Here is a 25,674-nt window from a genome sequence, read left to right on the forward strand (position 1 = left end):
TAAATTTTATCCTCATTTGAAAAAGCTCCTCGCCCCAAGGTCACCTCACTTGCGGCAGCGGTAATCAGAACGACGTCACACGGATTTTTCCCGGCATTCATACTTACCCGTCGCGTTTTCGCGCGCTTGAAAATTTTCACTTTTAATTTAATCGCGAAAAATAGACATCGTCATTTAAAAATCTAAAAGCATGAAATACGTACTCCAGGAGTAATAATCTTACGATTTAGGCAATAAAAAATAATAGGAAACCACCCTATTGGAGCCAACCGTTCGCTGTGAAAACCGATCGGAATAATTCCGAACAATGTCGAGAACACCCTCCTCTCAGGCAAGTTCTTGTTTTACCACTTGAAAAAATAGTCACGAACTACAGAAAAGGAATAAAAATAAACAGGTGGAAAATAAAACTAAGGCATATTATAATAATCTTCTTAAAATTCGCAAATCATGAAATGGAAAATCATTGAAAGCGTCAAGAGTAAAGTGTTTGGGAAATAGGTGCTGCACGTTATATCCCAGAATATATACCTTAAGGTAGGTTACATTAAACGAGTTGCCTCACTATCTCCGCAGTTTACGCACCGAGAGACGTACAGAGGGAGAGAGTGAGAGAAAGACAATACTCCTCCCTTCTTAGAGACCTCCTCGAGCTGTTATCTTTGAATCTTCTGGCTCGTTTCCCTTTTGAATTTGATTGCTTAGCGACGTGGAGAAGGGGTGAGTAAGAAGACAGTCCCTTCCCTTAGGGCTCAAACGTATAAACCGGTGTTCCTAATTTCATGTGCCCTTCCCTTCACTCCTCAAACCCTGCTATCCTTACGAGCGGTATGAGGGGGAAGGCTAAATTCTGAGCTTCGTGAGGGTGTGGGCGTAAGATAGGGAGAGAGAAAGAGACACTATGGGAAGTGATAACGTGCGCCAAAATGATGAATTCCACGCCGTACGCATGTGACGCCAGGAAGAAGTGACTTCGACAAGGTCTTCTAAAATCTACTTGTCTTAATAAAGCAACGTGTGCCGGAATTTCCTCTTTCATGGAAATTAAACTGCTCTTAATCTCGTAACATGGAAAAAAACTTAAAAGGTGAATCGATGGGAATAATGTCATTGTCAACACTCAAAGCTAAGACCATATCCATCCCAAGTTTTATTGCATTTATTTCCGACACCCGAGTATTAAATTGGAGTACTGAATTCACACGGCCATGTTCAGAAAAAAATTGGCTCGTGTTGCATTGAGTAATTTCTTTTTAAGGATTCAAGCAGATAATATCAATGAAATCACGGAAGAAAATGATACGGGTTTGGCTAGGTCTCAAGTTAACGCAGATTATACAATTATTGACTGCTGCCTTCCGAGTTTGTATTAAAAATGGAATTTATGGATTTATTTATCTATCATTGTTATCATTTCCACCATTGTGAAAGACATGGATCTCAATTTCACATTCGTATGCGTAGATGTTATAGTCGCTATACGTTATAAATGCTTGGTTCACGATTAAAAATGACCCGCTTCGCTATCATGAATCAAATGTACTCTGGCGAAAGATCCAGTTTAAATTGCCAATCCTGTTTTTAACACATTTAATATAACTGCAAAGATTTTACATTCACGTAGTAATAAATTTTCCTTTCACAAAATATGCCGAGTCCGAGACAAACAGAAATATGTTCAACACTACTATTCCTAAACTGCGCTGAAGAAACCCATTTAATGTGATAAAGTACGTAAATATTTCATTATAATTTTGCCCGACTTTATTTAAAAGTGGAATATACTTAACTAAAAAGGAATTTTCACTGTGAATTACAAACAGACTTACATTTTTCATTATAAAAAAAGGAGCGTAAAACGTCGCTTAATAGTAGATAAAGGTATTTAAGTCCTTTTCAGGCATGAACAAGCTAGCGAAAGATATTTGACGTATCTCCAGTGTGTGCTTGAGATGAAGGCTTCTGTTGCCTCCATCACGGTCGAGAGTTCAATATCGGCCGATATTTCGGAATGGGACTGCCTCTCCATCTTCTGCAAAGCACTGAAGTTTGAAAGCAGGTCGCATTCGAAAACTTTGTGGGAGATAGGGCTCCTAACCCGGCTGAATATTCGAGAAGTATCCGTCTCCGCGATCGATAGTAATCGACTGATCTGATATGCACTGCCCCAAAAATATAAGCAGCACCAATTACCAGTCGATCATATATTGTGCCAAGAGGATATTAGATGTCGCAAAGAGGCTCTTAACTATCAGGAAAATAACGAACAATCGATAAAAGCTGAACTGACGATGGATATCGGCTGCTCAGCTATTATCGACCGATCGACCTTACCAAAAACTAAGTATTTATTTTTTAGTAAAAAATATCTATGGATGTTATCGGCATTAAATAAATAAGAAAGTTACCATATATCTTATCAATAACCTTATCACATTTTGCTATTAACTATCGAAAGTTACGCTGAAAAGATGTTAGCTATCACAATTGGATTCCAGATTTTTCTCACAATAAAGGGTGACCGAGTGAAATGGATTTTTTTCAACCGATTTAACTGAAGTGCATATTATACCTGATATATCGGCCTATATTAAGGGACCTTCTTCAATGTCAATTTTTATTCTCGGAAGTAATTGGTACAATTAAGACTCATAGTAATTTCAAATTATATAATCAATATGCAGATATCATATAATTATCACCGATAGGATTTTTATTTATTTGGTTGTATCTGTTGGAGAGCTGTAAAGAGCTAAGCACCAAACTTTTGAAGTACATAAAGTAAATACTATATTTCATGTCTATTGTCTATTAGTCTAACAAATGACTAATGCCGCCTACACATTTCAAATTTTCCAGTTTTCAACAGGTCTTCCTCACAGCTCAAATATATTCTATTAGCTCCACCTTCCGTTCAACTAGGATAAAACGGTTAGGTTTCCTTCTAACACCGCTACAACCAACGGACCACTCCCAGCCCTGAACTCATCGAATCGTCTACGTCTAAGATGCATGCATTTTTATAAGGTAGATAGAGTATGTGGTAACAGTAAAACTATCATCACTTAACCTCAGGAAACTAATCTTCCCACCACGCCGTGGGAACGGAATGCACATTCCGATTTGCTTTATTGACAAAAATTTCGTGAGAGTAGCATTTTTGACCTATTGCTACCTCATTCTCACATCATCCGGTCCGTATCTCTCGAAATAAATGTGATAGATAATCTCTATAGTCACAGGTTCAACTTTGTGGAAGTTCATTTCACTAAATAAAAACGAAAAAAACTTTGTATTAATAGCCTCCCTGAACCTCACGGTAAAACCAACAACCCATAATCCTTCCTTCCCCTCCCCCCACTCCTACGGACACCTCCGTCATCACCTTAGTCACCAACAACCTTCCGTTACTCCCGACCAACGGTCTTCCACACCCCGCCCCTCTCCAACTCTCACCACCCGCCCACAACGCCCAATCACCTACTTCAGATTTCCCAGCCACCCCTTCCACCTACCTTCTTACTCCTCCACAGATACCACATGATATATAAGGATATTTGATTGTTTGTAACCTATGTACCTGAGGATGACGCCGCTGCATCGAAATCAGTAAAAAAAATAACAAAAAAATAAATTGGTGGATAAATACAAAGTTTGTTCGTTTTTATTTAATGTGTTAGATCTCTAATGGTGTGACTGGTAGCATATACGACGGAAAAATGGGAGATGATGGTTCAAATCCTATTCAAGTAAAATTTTTTATTCGAAACGAATATCTTTTAATGCTTCGCGATACAACTTAGCTTTCCCATTAAGACACGAAAATTTTCCACCTTAGATCCTCACCTGTGACGGTGGCCATGGCAGCGAGCGAGGCTGCAATCAGCCCGGTCCCTGGGGGCCTTGCGGTGGGCGCGGAGGCGCCGGAAGCGGAGTCCGAGGAAGCGGATGAGGATGAAGATGATGCAGAGGCTGGGGAGGCACCGGGCGCTGCCCCGGGAATGGCGGCGGCAGCAGCGGGCGCGGACGAGGACTCCCGGGTGCCGAGCACGGACGCGAGCCGCGGCCGCTCCTCCTCGATGACCAGCTCGGCGCTGGCGTTGTAAGCGGAGAGCAGCGTGGCCTGGCATCGAAGCGTGAGTCGACCCCTACGGAACGTCCCGCTGCCCGCCTCAACCTCCAGACCCAGCGTCGTGGTGGTCGCGTTGCCTTCGTCCCGACGAAGCGGGTAGCGGCGGACGTGGCGACCGCGGACCTGCAAGGGCGGAAAAGTAAGAAAATGTGCTAAGCATAAATAATGTCGACTGCAACCTGCCACATAAAATAATTATGAAATCTGGATGGAATTTCTCCAAGCGCCCCTGAATGTCATATCTCGATCTCTCATTTTGGCACCAATGTTATGCGGATTACGTGGAGTAAGGATACTAGCAAATGTAAAAAGAGGCCTGGTACGTGTCACCTGCAAGGATGCAAATACATTTGGTACGAATTTGCTTGGTGGTGTGACTGTTGGCGTATCTGACCGGAAAACGGCAGATAGTGGCCCGAATCCTAGTTATTTCAAATTATTCTTTTCGAAACGAATAATATTATGCTATGCATCACGATGTAACTTGTATCTCCCATTAAGACGAGCGAATTTTGGGTAAGCCGATGCTAATGTACAATAGCGATTTCAGTAACAAATTTTAGATTATGTTCACATAAATCAACAGGAGTGAATTGAAGAACAAGGTAGCCATTTAAAAATAACGGAATCGGTCAATATCGGCAAATGGTAATTAATTACGATAGAGTTGGTATGAAATGCACAATATTATTCAGAAAATACAAAAAGAAATCAAATATTGGTCCGCTTGCAGTTTATGAAATATTTTAATGCGCTAAAAGAAACCAAAATCAACATTGAAATATGAAAAATCAGTAGGTAAAGAGGTACATTATTTGGGAATAGAAAATATTGGGAATCAATAGTGAATAAAAGTGAAAGGTCACATAATATATACAGTTATATCCTACATTTTTCAAATTAACTATTGAAATTAATTTAAGCCACTATTCAAAATTTTTTATACCCAATGAAAATCATCAATTACCCATGCGTAGTTTCGTAATACGATGTTATAAGGACATTCAGTGTCAAATTCATCAATGAGCGATAGAAAATTATTTATTACATTTTAGCTCATACAGCTGAGTAACTTTTAAAAATAAATTTAGGCATTGTGAAGCTCACAGGATGGTTTCTAAGTACTTCATGGATCGGTAGAATATTTCAATTAAATTCGATATAGACCTTTGATTCTAAAACAAAATAATCCCACGTATGCATATATGTCCTCTCAAGCTCTAAATGGACGTAATAGGGTAAAGGAAAATGTACTTAGTGTAAACATGATCTATTTCAAGATCGTGACGTAAATCTGACAATTGTAGCGCTTCTTAGTTCCACCTCTCAGAACTTGAAAGAATATACATTTAATAAAAGAGCGCTTATATTTAAAAATATGGGAGTGCATGGCAAGAGAATCCAATGCCTGATGGCGACAGCTTCAGAGGCAATTCACCCAGCATTGCAGGCAAGAAGTGTAATAGTAAAAATCCAATTTTCAGGTGAAAAGTGTGGATTATTGTTACGATTAAACTTTTAAATATAATTCGTTGCATACGTTAGATGATACAAATTCTGAGTTCTAATACTTTTAATGTATTGTATCTTGCAGTAAGTAATCTATTTAGCCTCTTTTTTTGAAAAATATCTTTAAGAATTATTGGCAACGCTATTTGAGAATTAAAGATTGGCTGATAGGAGAACTGAGTGGAGAGCTACGTCAAACCAATCCTAGGATTGTTGACCAGTGACGATGATGATTTGAGAATTCCTGATATCATAAGCGAATAAATGAAGATAGGTTCTGTGTAATGGAACAGCTATTCTGCATCATTCTATCAATTATTTATTCCTGCTTTTGGTATTTTAACGTTTTTACAGGTTAGCAATGCACCTAGAGTAGATTTAATGGCTTTTCTTCCTGATTTTCAGCATCACTTTTAGTTTAATGCCTTAAAACGGGTTATACATTTTTTCTCAAATATTTCAATGCATTTAAGATAATTTCCTATATTCATTTGCATTTAACTTTCGTATCTTGAAACAAATATTTATTGTATTTTAGTAATATAACATTATTGCGTCTTTTAGTCTGTATTAACTCTGCCATGGCTTATCATTAGGAATACCGGACTTAACACCCCTCCTAGAACTACAGAATGGAGTCATTTTGACTCCTATCATAAAACTGTTTATTTTTGCAGTTTATATTTTTATTGATACATTGCTTTAGTTTATCATTTTTGTCTAAAATTGAAATATTTTAGTCGTGGTTTTAACAAAAAAATGATTTAAAAAAAATGCGAGGTTCGACAGTATTGCTTTGAAATTCTCCTTTCTTATATGTTATATTGTTTTAATGGGATTATCACTGAGGAATTGGATAAAAAAGCAAAAAATAAACCTTTCACCATATTTATTATCTCGTTTAAAGGTTAAAAACATTACCGGGTACATGGAAGGTGGGGAGATAATTTCATAAAATAAAAAAGATTTTTATTACAGTTGGTACCTCCTCTCTTTGGTAGCCAAGGGTAAATTTTGATAAATGTGTTCAATTTTTTTTTCTAAAGCTATTTTTATCGCAGAGCCTTATTATAAGTAAAAAATTATTGAACACCACGGAACTTCAGGCCGGAATCCGTAAAATATTAGTCAGAGTAGAGAAATAAAAATTTCAAGGAGTCAAAATGACTCCATCGGTAGTTCTAGTGTGAAAAAATCCTTGGCTACCAATGATAATCTAAGCTTTATGCATCCCGTTACAATGAAAAAAAGCTGATAGAAAACATCCTTTTTAAGTCGCGGGTGTATAGTGACCTGATCCAAGAGTCCTCTCTAGAAAGAAGATACTGTATGTGCGTGTGCCTAGGTACAGCGCGACGATACGGTCATCCACCGCCGGCGGTATCAGCGGCGGAGGTGACCTAATATCGTCCGTGTGAGAGCAGAGGCCGCACGTTTGAGCCCTTCTGATCACGCTGCCATCCGTGAGCAGCATCCCAAGTCGAAGTAAGCGGAATTTCACCGACACGGAGAGTTAAATGTTATTCACGATCACTGACCCGTGAACACAGCAAGCGCGGCGGAAGCGTATTTTATTTTCTGGAAAATAACTTTTCGCCATTCCGAAACCAACACATTTCCTCGCATAAAATCGAGCGAGAGCGTTTGAAGTATAACGTCAATGGGAGAGAACCGTAGGGAGTTGCATACAGTGGTGGCGAGAGATATCCGGATCCTCAAGTGGCGAAGAATTCTCGCCGTTGGAAGGATGGGTATAAATTTACGTCTGCTACGAAAAGGCGACCGTACAATGAGGGACGTCAGCTTTTGAAGGGCGGACCAATTTATTATTCAGAATTGACAGAAATGGCGTCCCTTGTATATTTAAAGCATATCAAAGAATGTTAGATGGCCAATTATGATTATGAAAATGGCCAAACCGATTGTTAATCATGGGCACTAAATTTATTCCGTATTTTTAAGATGCAGTGGGTAAAATGCTTTCATACAGAGTTGCTACAACTATACCACGTGTTTCCTTAATCAACGATCATTAGATTTTTAAGCCTTGGGCACTAAATAAATTAAGAATTTAATTTTTTCATGTTAATAAATACTTTTCGAACTCCCTAACTTTAAGTATAGAAATTCCTACACACACTACTCTTTTCAATTTAAAATTCATATTGGAAAGATGGAGGAACATGGATATATAAAATAAAATGGTACTTCTATTGTGAAATAGCTTGGAAGGTAAATACAGAATTACTATTAGATATCTAATTAGTTTTGTGAACATTTTATTGCATTGGATCATCTCTCAGACTTGTACATTCACACTGGGGGTACTTTTAGCGTAAAAAATGATAACTTTGTATCACTGATGCTTTAATTTTTACATTTCCTGTTCCTTTCCTCGGGATGTTTTTTCACCTCGATCATATTGGTAGATATAACAACGTTAGAATCGCATTAAGAGTTTATTCACTCCTACATTACGCTTTTTTCTTACCATGCTGCTGCTCGAGAACTATGAAAATAATCCAATTAAATTCTTCCAAATTAGCCTCCCTAAATTTATTTTGATCAACCCCTGGGCTAGCACAGTAGGTACGTATGGCTAACCTGCGGTTGACGTCAGAGGAGGTGGGTGCTGGAGGATAAAGAGATGTGAAGCGACGGAAAACGCGCGATTGGATGGAAATCGAATTAAGTGCGGTTAAACCCACGCGGCGGGTCAAAGGTCACGTTGGAAATGCCGGTGGTCACCCTGTCGACTGGAGTAAAAGCGGCAGACGATTCCAATGTCGTTCTTGCAATGTAGAAGTACTTGTCCAGGTGCTGTGGAGATTTAAATATTTTAGGGCGGAGATAAAATAGTGAGTTCTTAAATCAGAAGTAGCGTAAAAATGGGGATCTTAATTAATATTCGTTTAAATCTCTGCAAATGATTACTGCTACTCCTTTGAGGATGGTGGCATAGGAATAATAGCCCTGGAAAATTTTGAAAATATTTTTTAAGTGCGGTAAAATATATGAAAAGTTTAGACCTTGTGTGGGAGACCGCGAATGTCAGTATGTAATGGATTATGATGGAGTAATTATGTTATAACATTAATACTATTCTCAAAATTTAAATGACATGCGGAAGAATTAAATCTGATAAAAAACTTTTAACTTCAATATTTTAATTTCTATTCTTTGATTTTTCCTAGAAACTTTTTATCTGTGGCTCATCACGATTGTATGCGAGGTTTATTGTTGAATTTTGCCGTTTGAAGTTTCAAGAAACTTAAACAATTAATGGACAGTGACCATTTTCTTTAGCTAACAGAAGTGTACTTTCCGAAACGGGAGGAAACACCTGTATACAGTCGTGGAACTAGTGTTACGAAAATGGAGGCTAACATTATCCCGGTGAGGACAACTTAGCCATTTCTGTTTTTGTGAAAGATCCAAGTAAGTGGTTGCGCTAATCTTGTGAAGTAAGTAGGTAAGCTCATGCCCTGATGAAGATGGATAACCCGTTCATCGAATCGTCGGCCGAGATGGAGCTGGAGAACCTGACCCGGTGGAATGCCCGAATAACCTTCCACGATTCGATACTCCGCGCCGAGAAAGCCTGCGATCTCTTCAAGCTTGGTTAAAGAGATGGCAACGGCAATGATCTCCAAACTAATTGGCTGAAAATGTCATGGTTCAAAACCAGACGGAAGAAGTAATCTTGTGTGTGTCATATTTTCTAAGCATTATAAATTGTAGCTGAGTGTTTATACATGTTGTTATGTGTGTCATATTTTTACATGCTCTTATGTATGCTAAGAACTTTCTGACAAGTCAAACGAATTACAAGGAACCCCGTTTCTGAACGACTAAAGTAATGACTTGTGTAAAGAGGAGTCCTAATCTCTATTTCGGTGTTGTGCTATGCTTTAGAGGATTTGGTTTGGAGGAGGCTGACTGGAGGCTATGGTAAGTATTGTACTCAGAAAGTGGTCGTATTCCAAGTTTAAATCTACGAAAAATGAGCGTGGAAACTTTTCTTGAACACAAAGCCTTATTTGTCCAACAGGTAATAGGCAGGTATCTAGTAATTTTCTCGGGTAGTTAGCGAGTTGCCAATGCAGATATTTCTTTCTCAATTCGCACGCGTCATATAAGATTACATTTCATGAATCAGCAATGAATTCGTTGTCATCATGCGGAAAGTAAAATTCATCGTTGGTAACTGGAAGAAATGATGTAGCGTAATTCATTATTACATCGAAAAATGGAGATTGAGAGAGGATAGGCGCCCAGGGATAGTGTTCACCTCAGCAGATGTATCGTGGGTAGTCGCGACAGGGGAAAATATTTCGAGGGGACTGAAGGCCCCAGGGCCAACGGGCTGATATAAAAGTGTACATTTGAGGAATGTATTTCATTGAATTTGGGTGCACGGGACCCGAAACGTAAAAAGTTCAACTTCTGACGCTTGAAAGCCGCACTACATCAATGTTGCTAACTCTCAAAATACCCTATACATAAATGTAATATTATCTGAAAAATAATCTTAAATCATACGCAATTTTATTTATGACTTATATGCAAATTTCCTCTTATAAAAAGACTTTATTACAAATATGCTGGACAGAACGACGGGCAATTCAATTAAGCGTTTGCACATGATTAAATAGTTAACTGAAAGTTGAAATTGTGATAACTATCGGTTAAAGAGCTCGCTATTCTTTATTTTTTCTTAACACAATATAATAAAATATGAAGGGAACATATAAGCAATCAATAACTTTGCTGTTCTTTACGCAGTTTCCAACGCGTAAAAGGGAACTTCGTCATGACTCTTAATTCATTCAACTTCAGCTTGTATTCCAAAGCGTCTGTCTATATTAATACTGATATTATTCAGCTCCCATTTACAGTAAGGGTTTTCGGATTTTTATTTTTCTTAGCTGAGGAACGTTAAATAGGTATTTAGTCCGTATTATAGCAAAATATAGTTTACTCAATCCTCCGCTGCATACTTTGATTTCTATGAGAATATTTTGATCAAAATTTTCCCTAATGAAACCTGCTCAAGAGGCTATGAGCAGCCTTGGATACATATTAGCTCATGTACATATTTATCGGACGGGCATTAGTAAGAATTTGAGGTCAAATATTTGCCCGACTTTAATGTGTAAACACGTGGTTGGATGAAAATAATCCCGCAGTCGTACATTATACCCAGAGCGTGTTTACACGTATCTCATCCAGTACGAAACGACGCTGCAGAATCTAGAATATTTGTGGACACAGATGGAATTAAAAACAGCATATATATACATCCCGAGAAATAAAAAAAGGTCGCGCCGTGAATTTTTCAGAAATATCAAGCAGAATTCCCGACGTTTTCATTTTGGCCTCATTTTTCGAGGCTAACAGTGCTGAGGGGAATGATTTAAGAGGCGGGTCAGGTAGCGTAGCGAAACCATCCGTGAAGCCCTAAGCTCCCCTCGGTCATGCCGCCAAGGTGATATAGTGAGGGCTGTGTGAATAACGATGGTCGCGGACAATTATGAGGAGTAGTTAGGGCCTATGTTCTAGGGGTTGGAACGAAAGTTAAAGGGAGGGGAGAGGGGAGAGCTTGGTGGTGAATGGGATGAAAGGGGTCCCCAATCCGCGCCACAGGAAGGAAGACAGGGCCGGGGGAGCAGGGAGGGGGTAGCGACGGGGTGGGGATAGGATGTGAGAGGAGAGAAGAATAACGAAGACGGATGGCGGAATGGAAAACCAAGGGAATGCGGACGGAAAAGGCAAAGTCAACTTCTGCAGTGTCGGCGGCGGCGGTGAAGGGACAGCGAATTTCGGGAAACCATCATGAATGCGGAATCCTAATGGGCAATAAATAGTGGATGAATGATATTGTGCATTAAGCGAAGTAACTACGATGAACGAACGGCTCAGCAAGACTTATTTCAAATAGGAGAGCTATCTGTATTACAGGAAGAGCCTGTGGTAGATCAAGCTCCTTGGTCATTAAGTTCGACTTGCAGTTAAAAGTACCCGGTGATTGTTGCTTAAATTAAAATGAAGAATTGATTAATGTTTCGCATCATTTTCAATTTAAGATCAAATGGTGAGAAGACACTATTGGAATGGTAGCTGACACCTATAGATAATAATTGCTGTTTTCGCTTAGTTTCTATTCCCAATGCATATACAAATTTTATGAAAGGCGATTTTGATAGGGTTACCCTTTTCTTACAAGATCATACCAAATTCAAGAGGAGCATATCATTTGTATCCTGTTGGTCGATAAAATCAATCAAAACATTCACAAACAAATTAATTTTCAAACAGAAAATAACTAAAACAAGCGGTGATAATTTTTCTTTTTAGGCATCATCTATTTCGATTTATTCAGTACCTGAATTTGCACTATTGTTTGAAATATGCATGAATAGTTAACTGAATTTCCTAATACCATGATGTTAACAATACTAAAATGGCACGTAAGAATTTTATGTACATGCACATTATGTACATGTATATGGAGGTATTTATTCGGATCTATTAAGCACCCCAAATCCTCTGCGAAGAAAATAGGAAAGTCTATGCAACAAAATTATATTTAAGCATATTTTAAAGATTTTACCCAATATTTCTCAAAAATGCACATTTGGCATTTATTGCACGTTCCAAGAATAGAAAAGCTTAAAATTTAATTAAAATACCAAGAAACTTGGATTTGATTTATCCGCTCCATACGTCAATGAATCTTCGTTATCAAAATTCCGGCCAAATTTATTAATATAGCAAATCGATGCCATGGTACAAATTTAAATTTGACTAATCATCACGTTTTTATTTATTTTACTATCGGTCAATATATTTGTGATGAGGTAATTGTAGAATTTAGCTTTAAATCGTCTTAGTTGTCCTCCAATTTAAAGCAAAATATAAGTCTCTATTCGTCGCAAAAAGCTAAATACATTTATTTATTGGTATTATGATGAAAGGAAATATGGCAAAAACTGTGACCTTTTAATGTCATATTAAGGCACGCTTAGATTCAGGAAAATTTCCTCGATGAATTTCACCTCACCTAATGGTATTGTTCCATAAGTAAATCACTAAGTGTAAATATGAAGAAGAACGTTATATCACGAACAAAAATCACGTTACAGATGTTTGTCTGAATTTGGAATGTGATTGTGCATTCATAACATTTGCCATCTTTAAGGATTTTCATCCGGAAATTACAAAATTTGAAATAATAAAACTTCCATAAAAAATATTCAAGAAACAGAATCAACTCATCAATATTGTGTATAGCATAGAAAAATCAAGCTGTGGGATTATATACTCGTCGCTCATAGTTAATCACAGGTATGGGTAATGGGTAATTTGAAGGAGGTGGATGACAGCTTAGACCATTTTCGCCGTATGGAAAGGTAGGGATGAGAGATAATCGCTCTTGGTATTAGTCTGCTCTTAACAAATGATACCAAGAGGACCACGGCATTACGCACCATCTGACGAACTTGAAGTATTGTACTCAAACACATTGTACTCAAACAAGTATTGGGTTATGTTTGTAAAATGTCTGCAAACTCCGGAATTTGAACTAGGACCTACTAGGTGGGAGTGGGTACACCAACAAGAAAAGAAAATGTTTTAAGATCGAGAGAAAATTTTTATTAAAAACACCACTCAAAATTAAAAAAAGAATCCTGTCAGGGGATAAAAATTTTCCATTATCAGCTGCCAATTTTTTTACACCTCACGTTGACATGAAAGGGATAAAACGGGAAGGATCTAAGTGAAAAAAGGGAGGTCGGTGGAGGAGGTTAAAGGGGACGAGACAAAAGTTGAGATAAGGACGAAAGAGGTGGGAAGATTGACTCGGGAAAGAAAGGGAATACGGGGAGGAGTGGGGGAGGAAGGAATTGGAAGAAGGAGGAGAGCAAGGAGCGGAAGAATTGACGAAGATGGATGAGGGGAAGCGCGAAGAAGAGGAAGTGGGAGGAATCGAAGCGAGGAAAGGAAATAGGACAAAGGGGGAAGGAGGAAGGGCTGACAATGAGTCGGAGGGCCTCTGCTCTCCGAGTTCTGGGTCGGTTGCTGCAGGATGAGACGCAGGATGGAGGGAGGAGATGTTGGAAAAATGTGGCGAAACGTGGAGGATAGCCAAGGAGATGGTCCGAAGATGAGCCTTGGAAAGAAGCGAAGGAGAATTTTGGGGAGGCAAAAAAAACTACTGGGTGAAAGAAAAATAAATAAAGAAGATTGAAAAAAAAACACAATTACACGATTAACCACTGAAAAGTTGAAAATAAAAATAGAATTAAAAAAGATAAGAAATTAAAAGTGAAACCTTTCAAGGTGGATTTTATTAAAATCCCAATACTTCCCTTTTTTGCGAATGTTAACTTGAGTAGAATTGTAATTGAAAACGATATAAACATCGTTTTTACTAGCTCTATCGCCGAAATAAGTGAATCATTCTCATCACACCTCGCGTTTTGTTATTCAATTTTGTTCGCAAGCCCCAAACACCATTTTTCCGAAAAAGCATTAAATGTACTAAAAAATGTACTTTAATTTGAAAATTTGTTCCATTGTTCTCTAAACTCATTAAATAGATTTCCGTATGGAAAATGTATTCATGTATTTTTTTCAATAAATGGCATGAGTTAAGTACAAACTTTTGTGAGAAATTTATTTAATAGCTCTGATTTTACATGATTTACCACTGAAAAGTTAAAAATAAATATGGAAGTGTGAAAAGATCAAATGACACGTTCTTTCCAAAATAGAATAAAATGCGCTAAAAATAAAAAAAATTATCTTTTCATAATTCGGAAACTAAAGCGTATTTTTAGATTAGGTTTATAAGAAATGAGTGTATAAGTGTTTCAATTGAAGTCGAATAAAACTTGTCTTAAAATAAATTTCAGTAAACAGTAAATTGTGATTAATCGAGTTCGAAAAAAACTCATAAAATTTTCCACAACATCTTCAAGCCATCATGTAGCTCGTACGCAAATACATAAGTCATTTGAGAAAACTTTCTTCCAAAAACGATAAATTATAGATGCTTCCAAAAATCGCCATGAATTGTGTGAGAGTCAAGGAAATAGTTTGGAAATTATCTGGAATAAAAAGCCCGAGTGTCATTGACGGTTGATAAAATAATAAAAGGAATGGTAGGTACTTCCGAAAGGCTAAAAAATGCTGCTTAAAATTTTCTGATTTTTGACCCGTCCCTTAATTTTCAAAGGAAAGGCAAAATTATGAAATAGTAGCATAAATGTTGAAATATAGAAGAATATATGCACAGCATAAAGGTGGATGAAATCATGACATGGAAATTTACTTCTGTGACGGTCTATGTTTGATGAAAAACATGTTAGAGTTAAATGAAAATCGCATGAAGAATGGATGTGAAGTTTCCTAGAGCGCACTAGAGCTCCTCATCTTAGAACAAGAAGTCCTTATATATCCATTCTCGTGCTATCAAACAAAAACCAAAATTCGCCACATATTAAGATTTATTGGGCTGGTTATAAAATTTAACTGCTCATTTGATCATAAAAGTTGCTTTTAAAGTAAAATCTGTTCTCATGACATAGGATAAAATAGGCATAATATCTGTTGAGGTGCCTTTGCTACTGGATGCACCGCCCTTTTTTCCATTAATTTCCGCTCAATCTGATGCCAAAATACAACAGTTTGACGGCATTATCATCTCAGGCAACGTTCACCGCATTTTTCGTCAATATCATGTAAAATATCATTATGTCAATTACACACAATGAGACACAATGCCATGTGAGGTGTAAAAAATGATGAACAGATAAAAAAAAAATTATACCGACATAAAACAAAAGAGAAAAGATTTATCGATTTAGAGAGCGGTTAAATATTTGATTTTGTTATCATTTGATCGAAAACAATAATTAAAATTAATTATTATTAATAACTCAAAATGGTTAATTTATTATCAATATCAATAAGCCCCTACTTTTAAATCATAATCCCTGATTATATGGTGCTTAAAGTATTAACATAGCTTTCTGCGTTGGAACAAATGCAAATGAATATAAAAAATTGATAAAAACCAATAAACCAAATGAAAATTCTATGAAACGCTTCAAGGGAGAGCATTGTACAAAAGAAATTTTAAGCTCTTGGTTAGTGAGTATTACAGAGCTTACATCCAGTGCAACACTACAATGGGGTTACGTTCTAGAAGGAAAATAAATTAAAGAAAACGTAGAGGTAAGAAAGAAAAGATAACATATAAGAGGTGTTTTAAAATCTAAAAGTGCCGATGGAAAATATTCCTCTCTCTTTTAATTGCTTTTTCTAGACTCCCTGCTGAACAATGTGCATAACAAGTGGAATCGATTGCGCTCTTTGTAGCGTGATGGTTTTACAGATTTCAATGTCTATGGCAACCAACGTGTTTCCTATTCCACCTTACTGGAGGGTAATACGATGGTAGGTTTTAACAGAAATTTCATATACACATTAAAATTCCTTATCTCAGTAGAAAAGCAGCGTGCACGAACGATGGACATGCCAATTCATTTATGAATAATTCCCAATGAGCGAAATAAATAAACATCGAGAAAATTTTAAAGCATGCTTATCTACTACTAACTTATGGACAAGGGGTTATTAGCAGAGCTTTTCATGCTGTAACTCAGGAAATTACCCTAATAAAGTAAATCATCCTATTGGCTCCTATGATGCCGTGTGACTAAGCAAAGGAAAATGGTGATTTACAATTTTTAAATTTTAAAGAGTAATTGGAATCACAAAAAATAATGACAAAAATTAAAATTTAGCATATCCCCGTTCTAATTTCTGATTCAGTGTTAATGTTTCAACTGAAGTCAGAACATTATGCATATAATAATGACGCAACAGTCGGTTGACACAGCTAAGGATAGTTTTAAAGCTGTAACTGAAATCAAAATAGCATGTTAATAAAAATGACGTAACCGGCGGGTCACAGCAGGGGCGCAGCTAGGAATTGAGGCTAGGGGGGTTTTAGGCACTAATAATACTGGGGAGTCAGGGGGTATGGAATAACCACCAGGGGAAGTGGGAGGTGCGGCGGACCTCCCCCAGAAAAAATAAGATAAATGGTTCAAAATTGTTAAGTTTTACGGCCTTCTGAGGGATATTTTTATAATACTTACTTTATTCTTTAAGTATTAATAGACCCATTAAGTAAAATGGATTAAACTTTAAAAATTCTCTGAGCTCTTGGGGGGGGGGGGGTTTATCCCCCAAAACCCTCCCCTCGCTGCGCCACTGGGTCACAGGATATCATTATGCAACAGTATCACAATGACGCATAATTGGTGGTATTTGTTTAATTTCAAGCATTAAAGGAATCTTTCAAAAGAAACTAATTTAAACACCATCACTCACTTACACTTGTAATTCAACCCGAGGGTTGATTTGGAAAGGTGAAGGTAGAGCTCACCCCATATTGAGCCACAGGCTTATGAAGTTTACGCATTCAGTGTAGGGGGGGGCCAGTTCCTTGCCCTGGGCCACCTCGCACTGCGAGAATATTTGATTTGGGATTTCCAAAGGTCCCAGCCATTTTTGAACCCGGAACCTCATGACGGGCAGCGAAGCGCTCTACATACTAAGGTGCCACGCACCACTTTAAGAATATAGGAGAAAAAAATTCATTTTGATCTACGAAGCCATGGTTGAACTTTTGAAGTGTTTTATCTCCAAAAGGATAGGAGAGAGAAGGACGAAGTGACGGAGATGGTAATCTTGGAGAGGGAAGAGTAGAGAAAAGGGAGATATTGGAGAGGAGGCAGAGACACTGAAGACTGAGAAGAGGAGGATACGGAGAGAAGACGAAGGAGATAAGGGAACTGGTTGAAATGTGATGCGGAGGAGAGGGTGTATGCCGAGGATGAAGCCAGAAAGGGTAAAGGGTTAAAAAATAAGGGGATGGTCGGGCGCGGCGGGTCCTTCTGGCGGGGAAGGGGGATTGATGGCTTACACCCCAGGGGATGCTGGGAAGACAAAGGGTGTTGGTCCTCCAAGGGTGGTAGGATGAGCCGTGCGGAGGGGTTGAGGGGAGGGGTTCTTGCTGGGGAAAAGGGAATGGAGGCCCACGAAATATCTCCCCCCCCACACCTAGCACCCTTAAACATGCGCACCCTTTTTACCCAGAATTCCCCTGCCCACCACCAAATGTACCCCTCCACCCTTCCCCTTTCCTTACCCCTTTAAATGGCTCACTTAATGCCAAAATTACATCGCGATCCGTCCGAGACTCGCGGGCACTAGCACGCTCTCCCACCCCGCGCCTCGTCTCGATCGCATTTTTTCTCAATTTCCGCACCTTTCGCGAGCCCTAATTTTTCTCGACCGTTTTCCTGCTTGCTTCCCTTTTTTCCTCCCCTGTCTGTGTGAGGGTGTGTCTGTATGTGTCACGTATTTTTTTCGTCCTTGGCCGCGCGCCTCGACTCTTCACACTCCTCTTTCTGGGGTGGTGTAGAGAAGAAAAAAAAATGTGCGATATTAATCCTACGGAATAACGGGAGGATGAAAAAAGAGCAGCAAATGGTTTTTGAGGAAGAGGAGAGAAATGTTCGGTCTGTAGAAGAGTTGGGAGCCGTATTTCTTACGGGATAATTATACGATCGCAAATGGTAAGTATTTGTCGTTGAGGTGGCCCTATCAACTATTATCGCAAATGCCTTGCTTAATAATTATGCATGTAGTAAGATATTCCTGAATAATCTCCTTACATTTAGTGCTATGAGCCTCGGTACAATTTCCGTGGGAATTCTGGAACCTAGATAACTTAATGGTCTGGAAAGCTAATCGTCCGTGGTTCGATTCCAGATCCAGGGGAATATTTTCTCATGGCATTCTTGAGTAAGCTTCTTACATCTGAAGGTCTCGAGTAAAGGCACGTTAATAACCTCACGGTGATAGCAAATATGTGGATAAATAAGAGTGTTCCTAAAATATTCATTTAAATGGAGTCCTAGAGCTACAGAATCGCAATTTTTTGACTATAATTAATAACAGAAAACAGGAAGGGCACGCATTGCTTTAAGAACAAATAATAGGTTTTATGAACTGTTTTTTCCCATGTTGTGGAGGCATAAAGGTAATCAAACATGATACAAGTGAAGTCATGACAGGATAAAGGATCAAAATATTAGGATAACGCATTGTATGCTGATTGATCGTAAACGAGCGTACGTCATTATTTTAATTGCAAACTAATAGTTTTAAGATGCTCAAGGATTCCTAAAATGTTGACAAAAAGGAATACGGTTTCTATAGAAAGTTACCATAATCTGTATATTCTCAATCCTTCTTACTCTGAATCCTTCGTAGATGTCAATAAATATACATTGGATATTGAAGAAAATATAACACAATCCTACCACGAACGATATGAAAAAATGCCATTGATTTTGATAGATGGAAAGTTCTTGGTATCATTTAATATAGACTGTAAGGAGGATATTAAAAAAATATCTCACCAAGGACTCAAAACGAGCCGATGTATGATAGCGACATACCATTGCATAAAATATAAATGACAAATTTCGGAAGAAAAATTCAACTTATATCAACATAAGTCCCAGCCTAAAATTAGCACAACGAAGGCCCTTTATAGGACAAATAAGCGTGACAGTAAAAAAAACGACGATAAATATTATTTCAGGAAATGAATTGGAGACTTCAAAAGAGTGGGAAAATAAGAAAATATTTGCGGGAAAACCAGGGCAAAGCCTTAAAAAGCTCTGAAAAAGTTCAAAGTAAATAGCAATGAATATACCTCTTCCATGAAATGACTTGACAAAACAACCGGCCAAAAAAGGATTGCCGCTTCAAAACTTTGAGTATCTCAAAGTTGAATGGAACGCTTTTAAGCTTTTCACTTTCATTCCATTACATGTATTTTTATTTCAAATGTCATGGAGAGACCAGGCGAGAAAATGAATAGGTTTTTTGAGCGGCTGAAGCTGAACAAATGCTGGCCTGTATTTTTCCACATTTGTTGTAGTCATCGGAATTGAATCTCAATACAAGGGAACCACGGGTGATTTCAGTGGCCTGTAAATAAGTTAAAATATAGCCCAGTGAAAGGAATACTTCCCGATGTGAGGCTGTGAATGTAGGGAAAATCTCTGTGACACTCGGAAAATGATGCGCCTTTTGCAAATGGAAAATAAAAACTTTGAACGTCCCGTCCAATGTTTACAAAATATTCACGGTTTGGTCTATTATCACTCGGATGTGGATATGCTGTGCATGGTAAAAAATATTTTGCATGCATTGCTTTTTCTTATTTAGATTCAGCATAGGACAGTGGCTGTTAAGAGAGATCATCTGGAGCCATACGGAATAGGGGCAATCAACCAGTGAGGTCACTGTCACTCATTCAGTGATGGCAACACGAAGGTTGGTATAGATGTGTGAGGGTAGGACTCAATCTGAACTAAGCCACAGATATGTGATATTAAAAATTCAGGAAAGGGGGCCAGTTCTTTCTCGTCGGCTACCTAGAACTTCAACGATTTTTTTTGATTTTATGTGTACCCGCCACGCACAAATTGCGCATTGAGGGTGACACCGTAAAGTATACCGGGACCGTGGCTGGTCCCTGTATACTTAAAATTAGTCAAGAGCGCGCACCCTGTGTGTTCAAATTTCGGGCTTTGCTCGTCGGCTGTCATGCTGTGCCCACGATTTGGACTGCTTGTCGCATAATAGCAGTCCAAACCACCTTGTCCGGTATAGTTCTCGTATTTCCACAAAGGATAGTGGAGACTCGGAAGCTAAACTCAGTAAAGCACTCGACCGGAAATCAAGATAACCGGGTTCGGATCCCGGTCAAGGTGAATGATTATTTGGATTTTTCGAACGATTTTTGTTTGGTTGGTTCCGAAGGCTTCATCCGAGATCCCAACCCGAGACCCTTCAGGTCAGCAGCCAAGCACTCAACCCACTGAGCAACCACGCTGTCATACCCGCTCCAATGCATCGGAGTGGTTACGGCAGAGTGCGGAACGCATGTGCTTATGCCAGAGTTCATCAAAACTGCACAACTTTAAATACTTAAATTAGAAACATAAAATGTGTCCCGATTAATGCGAGAGTCAGTGAACTAGTATATCGTAACCGACCCTCAGATGGAAGCAGTGAGTGTGTTTTACAGTACCTGCTATTAAATCCAAGAATAAATGTACGAAAACTATTTCCCCGAATAAATTCATGAAACAAAATCACTACATTGTGGTGGATCAAAAAAGGAACGGAAGAGGAGAAGAATGAGAATGAGTAAATGCGATTGGTTTCTAGATAGAAGGAGGTGTGTAAGAGAGCCAAATTTGAAAATAGGACGGTGAGATAGGATTTCGCAAAAAAGAGCCGCGACTTCAGTGTTGCTAGTGTAGGGAATGAGAGAAGTCCTGGTTCCGAGGAGGATTGAACAAGCAGGAGACACCTAGGAAATAGGCGGAGACTGAATCCTACGACTTTCCATGGATTCGGCTAAAAATAATACGACGTTGTCCGAATTAGCGAAGATAATTTAATTCAAATGAAGCATTGCAATATTTCCAAATATTGGAACACGACGCGTTTCGTTGTTACAACAGAAATATCAAGTGCTACGTTTTTTTAACGATGAAACGCGTCATGTTCGAATAAATCCGCAGCAATACAAATAAATATTGCAAAGTTTAATTTAACTTACGTTGAAAAGTTCCATCACATCGTGCCACATATTATACAAGCAAAAATAAATTCGCATTCAGGGCAGAATCAACATTTTTCGGGGAATTTATTTTCGTGTATTTATAATTTGATTTAAAAACAGATACTATAATACACACTCATCGTTTCCTCCGAGGGTCGGTGACGATATGTAGGTATACTGAATGTCCTATTAATCGCATTACATTTTTTATTTTTTATTTTAGATTCTCAAAACTGTGCTAATTTGATGAACTTGGTACAAACACATAAAAAGAGAGATTCTATACTTTGTTGAGTGCAAACAAATTCTACAGTTTTGACCTTTTGACCCGAGGATTTGGGTACAAACGCAAAATCTGAATTTGTCTCATGGAGTTTCCATGCTGAGAACTTTATAATGGAAAAATGCCTGAATTCTATGGTGACGATGTCATATTCTTGTTTTTTTTTGGTATTGAAAAACACAAAGGCACTACTTTTATCTCAAAAAACTCAAAGCATCACCAAAGAGGTCAAAGAGGTAGTCAACACCGTTGTCAAAGTGCTAGCAAAAAAGATACTTGGTTACCAAGCTTCCACAGCGCCAGCTACCAAGCTACGAAGATGTCGAACCATTGGCAACTCACATTGATATTAGTCTCCGGCATGGCATATGAATTCATGGGAAGGGGATCAGCTATTATCCTCGGACCTTGGACTTCTTATTTAAGGGGTGCCCGTGGACTCCACCAGTATCTGAGCTACAGATCCTTTGATCAGCGCTCCAACTAATAGGCATCAACTCATCCATCATGACAATAACGGGTGTAATTGGATAGTTTATTTATATAATTTCAAGTTTGCGCACGATGAAGATGAAGATATACACTTTAAATCACATACACTAAATTATGAAACTTAAAATAACATATAACACATTGCCAACGCGTAATATACGGAATTTTACGTCAAAGAAGAGAAATCAGGCTTATTTTTTTCTCCTCAAATTTTACTGAGTGCTCAATGAAGTTGCTAAATGTTCTAGATTTGAATCCATTCATTAGAATCAAAGATTGATGTAATAAGATACAGTGATCATCATCATCATCAAAATGGTAATTAACTGAGGCGTTTTGCATAATAATTAGAAATTGACAATGCTTTTTGTTTTAGATTACTGTAGTTTCATGAAAAAACTATCACTGAGAAATGTCAGTCGGATGGGTGTTGCAATTTGATTTCCTCCAATGCTGAGCCCACTTTAGCCACGTGGGATATGCGACTGATTGACAAGGAGGAAAGATATCGTAACTGTTTTTTGGATCAAATATTGGATGGCTTACATTCCAGGGCCATTATTTTCACGTGTGAATCGAAACTAATTTGTAGTGACAAATGACGGAAGGAAGAGATGTTCAATCGGAGTAAGGCTGATATTGGATGCAACAATTGGTTATAACGACATCAATAACAATTTTTTTTCTAAAATCAATTGAAAAAGATTTCATTATCCAGTATCAGGCATATATCGCACAATGTGCGGTATTATTAGGTACTTTATGTCCCTGGCTGTTCTAATGCTGATCACGAGAAAAAGTTTGTTACTTAACAAAGAGGTTGTTAGAGTAATAAAGAAGAAAATATTTTAAGGAAAAAATACTTAATTATTAATTATTTAAAGTGGTATCTTGTATCGTAATTTATTAAATTTTGTACGCATTATTAAACACGATTTTCAAAAGTTTCAATTTTCCGAAATACCTTCATTTTGTCTCAAGAAATATATCATGAGCATTAAGGAATGCTAGCATTAACTAGCTTAAAAAGAAATTCATGCAGTCAGAAAATAAGGAACTGAAATATCATAACTCCTCTTGGACTTCAGAGCCATTGTATTTATTATTCTATGTGGCTCTTGAATCTACCTGCGCTATCAAGAATGTTCTTAAAGCTGTCTAAAGTGCGTTTATAACATTGTACTGTATTAATTGGGAAGATATTTTGGGCCAAGATCCAATTAATTGAGCAACACGTGCTCCGTTTCTTTTAAGTGCTGCATCCATTACCTCAACCGAGAGGCAATACATTTCCTTACAAGACAATATCCAAAATGAATGTTAAATTGGTTGTTGTTTTAGTTGCCATGGTACCCAATCTGTTCTCAACGAGTAGGAAGATACATATTCCCTAAGTATCTCAATAAATTACGCATTAGATGAAAAATTATAGTCTTTTTTATATAAATAGGCTTAAATTTGTAGAGAAGCTGTTCATGGTTAGTAACTATTATATACCAATATATTAGACAGACATAACATAATCTCCTCTCAGATGGAAGGGAAAATGAGAGGTCTTAGAGCTGTTAATATTGACTAAAACGTTCATTGTAGACGCTCATGCCCCGCTAGAAGCTTAAAAATACGTATACTCTACCATGAATTCCCCCTCAATCAAGCTGTTCCAAACATGAAACTCGTTTAAAATGGTGTAATAAGTTAAATTACTAGAGCACATACTGATGAAGTAAAGTAATATAGCGACATGATGAAGGAAATGACGAAAAATAAACATGGGATAATTAAATCATGACCTAAAATAGAATTATTTTGACCAAGGTATTTATACCTAAGAGCTAATTATTTTCATAATTATAAAAGAGGTTTCCTAAGCTTCTTATGGGAGAAAGTACGATATTTAAAGAAAATTTTGTTTAGTGTCAAGTGATTTGGCTGTCGATCGATAGGTATCGACACCCACCAATGACATCCGCGAAGTGTGAGGAGAATTGAGGAAAATATCTGGCCCCCCTATCCTGAATGTGTGATACCCACTGGCCTGTGGCCAAGTCTGCGATGAGCAAACCTCAACTGCCCAAACCAACCATCGTTTTGAATCGCTGTTGGAGTGAATTACACCATATCACATTATCATATCATATCACATATGATGTAATCTGATAATCTGATATGATATGATGCGATATGATATGATAAATGCTATGTGATATGATATCATATCACATCATATCGTGTCGTATCACATGGTATCGTATCATATTATACTACTCGCTTAGCTCGCTGGGGGGGCTCTGCCCCCCCTAGGCCCCCCCGAAAAAGGCCTTCGGCCTGTTATGCTCACTGTGGGAGGTCTTACACTTTTTGTTTGCTACTTGTTACTTAAGGATCGTTTACTTTTAAGCTGGCTAACTTAGGTATAAGCAATATTTCCACTTTCACGTAAAACGAGCGCATGGTACGTAGGCTACAATGTGAATGTAAATATTTATAAAGAGAAACGTTTTTCTGAGGGGCTAAAAAAGTAAAATAAATTTCTACGAGTTTCTCTAACTTATTCAATTCAAATACAAAAAACGTTGAGACCACGTTCCACTGTAACACCCAATGCATACGTAATATCATAACATAACGACTTTACGAATTACAATGAAAAACACGTTTATTAATTATTTTCCACAAAACAACCAAATTCTTGATATACGAATAAGATGTAACAGCTGTTCCCCTTCGTAAGCGAATTACGTTGGGACTGAATATCAATATCTAGAAACAAATGCGCCTTAGCATGAATTGGGGCTAGTATAACGAAATATTATTTATCGTGATCGTGAATGATTTCACTTCAGAAATGCCTCTATTTAAAGTTTTAATGAATCGGGATACACAAATATCTCAGCTTTAATATACAAAACGCAATGCGCAATAACTCTGGTGAGAACGGAGTGAGTAACGGATCACAGCCTTTGGTTTACAAGACATTGTGAATGTCAAGATTTCGATAATTTTCACAGTTGAATAACTTAGTCACTCAAGGAAACGTGATTAACGCAAGACAAATAATTGAATAAGAAATACCTTTATTTGCACTTATCTTCCATATTGTATTATTCACTGCCTATTCACTCCTGCAGCTCACGGATAACATTGTACATTAAAAAGGAAATTAACGGAAAAAAGAACGTAAACAAAAATAAAAAGTTATCACCATCACAAAACACGATAATAAAATCATTTTTACCAACCTATATTATGTAAGACTTGTTTAAAAGTCTTTCTACTACAATCGTGTATCGCCAACAAGATACGAACTATAGTCAACAGCACGAATCATATTTCTAATATGGCATTTAGAGCACTTGTTAACTTTGAAATTAATAACCACCACACTCTCGATGTAATATACCAAAAACAACAACTAATTTCTTACCTTACATTTCTCCGCTTTTGATTTGAATGCGCTTTGATTTAAACAGATGTTTGTTCTTGCGGAAAGAAGACGCAAAGAAATAGACACTTCAATTATTACTT

The 25,674-nt window shown here is 37.7% G+C and overlaps 1 protein-coding gene across 1 annotated transcript in view; it reads right to left on the minus strand.

Annotated features, from left to right (window-relative positions):
• LOC124153727 overlaps nucleotides 1-25,674 on the minus strand; it is a 653,735-nt gene that overhangs the window by 44,598 nt on the left and 583,463 nt on the right. Inside the window, exon 5 of the mRNA XM_046527062.1 lies at nucleotides 3,847-4,255. Within this exon, the coding sequence (XP_046383018.1) occupies nucleotides 3,847-4,255 (409 nt within the window). The remainder of the gene's footprint in view (nucleotides 1-3,846; nucleotides 4,256-25,674) is intronic.

This window comes from Ischnura elegans, chromosome 2 (genome assembly GCF_921293095.1).
Source record: "Ischnura elegans chromosome 2, ioIscEleg1.1, whole genome shotgun sequence".
In the NCBI taxonomy this organism is placed as follows: domain Eukaryota; kingdom Metazoa; phylum Arthropoda; class Insecta; order Odonata; family Coenagrionidae; genus Ischnura; species Ischnura elegans.